This window comes from Pangasianodon hypophthalmus, chromosome 28, assembly GCF_027358585.1.
Source record: "Pangasianodon hypophthalmus isolate fPanHyp1 chromosome 28, fPanHyp1.pri, whole genome shotgun sequence".
In the NCBI taxonomy this organism is placed as follows: domain Eukaryota; kingdom Metazoa; phylum Chordata; class Actinopteri; order Siluriformes; family Pangasiidae; genus Pangasianodon; species Pangasianodon hypophthalmus.
This window is the reverse complement of record NC_069737.1, coordinates 13,277,350-13,282,349: the sequence shown is the minus strand read 5'-3', so window position 1 is coordinate 13,282,349 and position 5,000 is coordinate 13,277,350. Positions and strand designations below refer to the sequence as shown.

The 5,000-nt window shown below is 40.3% G+C and overlaps 1 protein-coding gene across 1 annotated transcript in view; it reads right to left on the bottom strand.

Annotated features, from left to right (window-relative positions):
• The window catches only part of LOC113544326 (C-type lectin domain family 4 member E), a 16,247-nt gene extending 12,545 nt beyond the window's left edge, over positions 1–3,702 (bottom strand). Inside the window, exons 1-2 of the mRNA XM_053230727.1 lie at positions 2,984–3,702; positions 1,930–2,060 (exon numbers count right to left, since the gene is read on the bottom strand). Coding sequence (XP_053086702.1) covers positions 1,930–2,060; positions 2,984–3,002 — 150 coding nt within the window. The 5' untranslated portion in view covers positions 3,003–3,702. The remainder of the gene's footprint in view (positions 1–1,929; positions 2,061–2,983) is intronic.
• Positions 3,703–5,000: the final 1,298 nt, after the last annotated feature.

The following is a 5,000-nucleotide window of genomic DNA, read 5'->3' as shown; positions in this document are numbered from 1 at the left end:
TGAGAGTGTGTGTGTGTGTGAGTGAGTGTGTGTGTGTGTGAGAGTAGTGTGTTGGGGAGCATGGCGGCTCTGAGCGCGCGGGTGTGAGTGTGTGTGTGTGTGTGTGTGTGAGTGTGAGAGTAGTGTGTTGGGGAGCATGGCGGCTCTGAGCGCGTGGGTGTGAGTGAGTGTGTGTGTGTGTGTGTGTGTGAGTGTGAGAGTAGTGTGTTGGGGAGCATGGCGGCTCTGAGCGCGCGGGTGTGTGAGAGTGTCACTCGCCGTTGGAATGGTTCTTTGTTTTATCTACACTATTTTTTAATGAATGGGATTCATGCTGCGAGTTTGAACATTAATGGGGCAAGAGGATATGAAAAGCGAGTAAAGAATGGTTTTTAGATAAGCTGAATAATGGAATTGCTAGCTGCAGCACTAGGCATTAGACAAGGCTGTTCTCTGTCAGACATGCTGTATACTCTAGCAACTCAACCTCTTTTATATAAACTGACAAATCAACTCTCTGCTTTTAATAAACCTCACTCCACTGCTCCTCTCTGTCTTTCAGCATATGCAGATGATCTGGTCGTAATGGTAGGAGCACAGACAGATGTCAATGTTTGAATCGATTTTTATCATGGGCTTTTTAAACTTTGGACTTTTTAAATAAATGAATAAATAAAAATAAGGGCTGCAGAACATTACACCGTCTGCTGGAAGAGCCCCTGGTTTATGGTGGGCGTTTAGACATTTCTAGGGTGGCCGTTCCTACACTGTCCAGGGTTCTGGTCTCCTCAGGGATCGTGACACTCCGGCAGCTGGTGAACATCACAGGGACAGACCTATCACGGGCAGAGGACTTGACAGCTCGTATGGGACTGCGGTCCCTGCGTGTGATCAACAAGCTCTTACATCGCTGGAGGTCCACCCTAACATCAGAGGAGCGTGTTCAGCTGATGGACTATAAAACCAGTGAGATCAGTCCTGCAGAGGAAGAACCCTTTCCCCAGCTGAGCATCGCTCCAGACCTAGACTGGTGTGCGGGTCCCCTCCTGGAGTGCAGGGGGAGGGGGAAGTGATCATCGAACCAGTGGCAGGTAAACTGCTGTACAGGGCTTGTGTGAAAGTTTTAAACAAGAAAAAACTGAATGGGAGGGTGGACACCCCATGGCCAAGTGTACTTGGTTTTAATGATGATATTAAACCAGAGTGGAGGGAACTGTACAATCCACCATTAACCAGAAAAGTTGCTGACCTCCAGTGGAGGATTTTACATGGTAATGTTTCTGTGAATTCTTTCGTCTCCATTTTAAACCCTGAGGTCACACAGGAATGTCCATTTTGTTCACAGGGGGAAACCAGTTTTAATGCTTTTATACATTGCTCCAGGTTGCAGTCATTGTTTGTATTTATATAGAGCATCTTAAGGTCATTTTATGTAGATTTTACTTTTCAGATTTTTATTCTTGGATTTAAATATGTCAGGAGAAACAGGTTCAAGTGTCCGCTGATTAATTTTATCTTTGGTCAGGCAAAAATGGCAATATACCTGAGCAGAAAAAACAAAATGGCACAAAACACAGACTGTGATATGATAAGAATTCTCTCCAGACTAATTAAATCAAGACTTCTGATTGATTTTAATTTTTACAAGAGTTTGGGGAATTTGGAGATGTTTAAAGCAGTGTGGTGTTGTGAGGAGGCTTTGTGCTCTGTAGTGGAGGAAGAACTTTGTTTAGTACCAGCATTAGACTGATAGAAACATCACAACTACATACTCAAACTGTTCACTTTTATGTTTAGCGTAATTTATTTAAATGACTTTTTAAATATATATTTATTTATTTATTTATTGAGTCACCCTGATCTTATTGTGTAAAATGTGACTTGTGTAAAATAAAGGATTGTAAAAGTCAAGTCTCTCTCTCTCTCTCTCTCTCTCTCTCTCTCTCTCACCTGTTCCTCTCTGCTGTTTATGATCACCAGGTCTGCTCCTCTCGAACTGCAGTTCTGTCTGCTCTCATCCCAGCTCTTCGTCTCCTTAGACATGCAGTAAAAACTGGACTTGAAGTAGAAACACCCTTTACCTATAGAGATAAATGAAGAGAGAGAGAGAGATTGGTTTGATTATTTAGTTTGACTATTTGGTTTGTTTTCACGCGGAACATAATTAAAGAAACAAAAATTGGGAAAAAAAATTATACTCATGAAGTTCACTCGTTAAAAAAAGGTGATTGAAGAAGGTAAAGAAAGCTTTGGCATTCACAAAAATCATCCAACTACGGAGAACACGGAGAAGGCACTAAGTAAAGCATTAGATAAATAACTAGTTTAAATATTTTGTGTACTGCGTCCAGCATTTATTTTCTCTTTTTGACTGTCAGTTCAAATATGGAGAGCACATGGCATTTCTCCAGCACTACGGCTTGTACTTTTCTATAACTTGATAATAGGTTATTGTTGTATATTTCTCTCTTTAGACCCTGACTGGATAAATAAAAACAGCACACCCTCTCTAAAGAGAACTCTGTGTGTGGACAATAACGACTTGTATCGACATTTACATTTTACACACTGGGCGCTGGAAACGGCCAAGGTACATATATTATCTCCAGGAGGAAGGTAAAGTTTACCAATTGGGAATTAATCTTGAGGAGACTCAGTAATTACTGCTTAGTTAATAGTGAACTATTACAAGCATACTTCCTAATGAATTAACTACGTAATTAACTAATATTCCTTAGTAGTTAATCTAGTAACCTATGTGTTAATGAAGAACTATTCATTCATTCTTTCTTACTCCTTGCAAAGTTACCTATGAGTTATGGAACAGTATTGTAACGTGTTATCAATATTAATGGGATTGCCCTCATTCTAAGACCTGGGTGAAAATATATGGAGGAACATGTGAGAGGATGTGAGTTAAAATCTTTATTCCCCAGTTTCAAGATTTCTACTGAAGGCATTTAACTGTTGGGAAGAAAATTTAACGCTAAATTCATCTACTTACACGAATCACAAAATGTCATCAGGTATCCATCTCTCTCCCTCTGTAACTGGTCTTTCTCTTTAGTCAGGGTGTTGTATCTGGTCTGTAGCTGGTCTTTCTCTTTAGTCAGGGTGTTGTATCTGGTCTGTAACTGGTCTTTCTCTTTAGTCAGGGTGTTGTAACTGGTCTGTAACTGGTCTTTCTCTTTAGTCAGGGTGTTGTATCTAGTCTGTAACTGGTCTCTCTCTCCAGTCAGGGTGTTGTATCTGGTCTGTAACTGGTCTCTCTCTCTAGTCAAGGTGTTGAAACTGGTCTGTAACTGGTCTCTCTCTTTAGTCGGGTTGGTGCATCTGGTCTGTAGCTGGTCTCTCTCTTTAGTCAGGTTGGTGTATCTGGTCTGTAGCTGGTTGTTTTCTGTATTCAGGTTGTTGAATTTGATCCACAGCACTGTGACGGCAGTCAGCAGGAGAACACACAGCAGCAGCAGACACACTGCAGTCAGTCTGTAACACCTGCTCTGTGCAGTGTCTCCTCCTAGAGGTAAATGGACACAGAGACAGTCTCTCCAAATTTAGACCTAACATTTACAGTTTAGTCTCAACAGCCTCATCAATATCAAAGCCCTTCAACAGGGAGCTGGAGAACATCTCAGTATCTCATCTCAGCCATCACTGTGAAACTCCTCCCTTTCCACTAAATGCATGCAGTGATGGGCGGGGTTTTGGGCTGCTTTTGAATAAACTGACTTGCAGATCTGAATCACATCACCTGTTCTCCCTTTGCACCATGATGACTGCCCACAAAACTCCATAAAAGTTCACAGACAGCTAGGAGCATGAAAATATACTTATTATTATCAACATTATACAGTATAATGTTGATTATAATAAGAAAGTGCTAAATCTTCCATCTTCTGAGGCGTCTGTTTACAGCTTACAGCTCTGCGCAGACACACTCCTCCATTTAACTCTTTTTACCAGACGTCAAAATATGGAATTTCTGCTTCTTTTGGGATGCCGGTGTACAGCACTGAATTTATTTGTGATGTCACACTCCATAGTAGTGGTTAATGGCTCATATGAAATTAGACACTCAGGGCTTTAAGAATTTGCAGTTTTTGATAAGTATTTTTTTATTTTTTTTTTATTTTATAATTTTATCCTAGCAACCTAGCACCTAGCACTTCTGTAATTTACTGTAAACATAATAAAAAAAACTCTACAATATATGTAATCTGTACATAAAACTACAGAAAGCCATGCAAATTTTAGAATTTGAAGTCGAATGTCCATGGCTGGGGTCAAAACACAGGCAGATAGTGTAACACAAGGATGATGCGTAATTGTAATCAGAAAGGCAAACGAGGTTCAAAATAGTGAGAAGAATTTTCTCACTTCCATCTCTATGTTACCTCTAACAGTGTCTACATTCTCACAGATATCCACCATCATCTCCACTCACTGTTACTGCATCTCTGCAATTTTGGAACACTTTCGGCCATGCAAACTTAAACATTTTGTACCTGTGTGATGTGCTTCTAGGCGTCTCTCTGCGTCAGCGTCTTCCTTCTCTGTGTCGGGGTCGTGACCTTCAACATTGTCTGCAATCTCATAGATAACTAATGTCATCTCATCTTGCTTAGAAGAACACTGAAACATCTCTAATCTATAAAACACTCACTAAAACATTAAATTATTGCGTCTCGGTGTGGACGTGACTGACAGGCTGCGCCTCTGTACTCTGTGTATACGGAATTAGATGTGCTGCGGTCAGTAAAGGAAGTCAAAGGAAGTTAAACGTTAGAGGAGGGGCATCAGTGGCTTCTTGTGGTCAAACTGTGAAGACATTTGAGCTGCAATTCTCACACATACCGTAGATATTCTTGTTAAAGTCCAGCACTTATATAAATATCAAAATAACATTATTGTGTGATAATGATGTACACATTGCACCGATTCATCATATTTTTTTTTTTTACTCATAACATCATTACACAAAGCTATTAGACTTTTCACCTGCTGCTTTTAAGATCAATTTA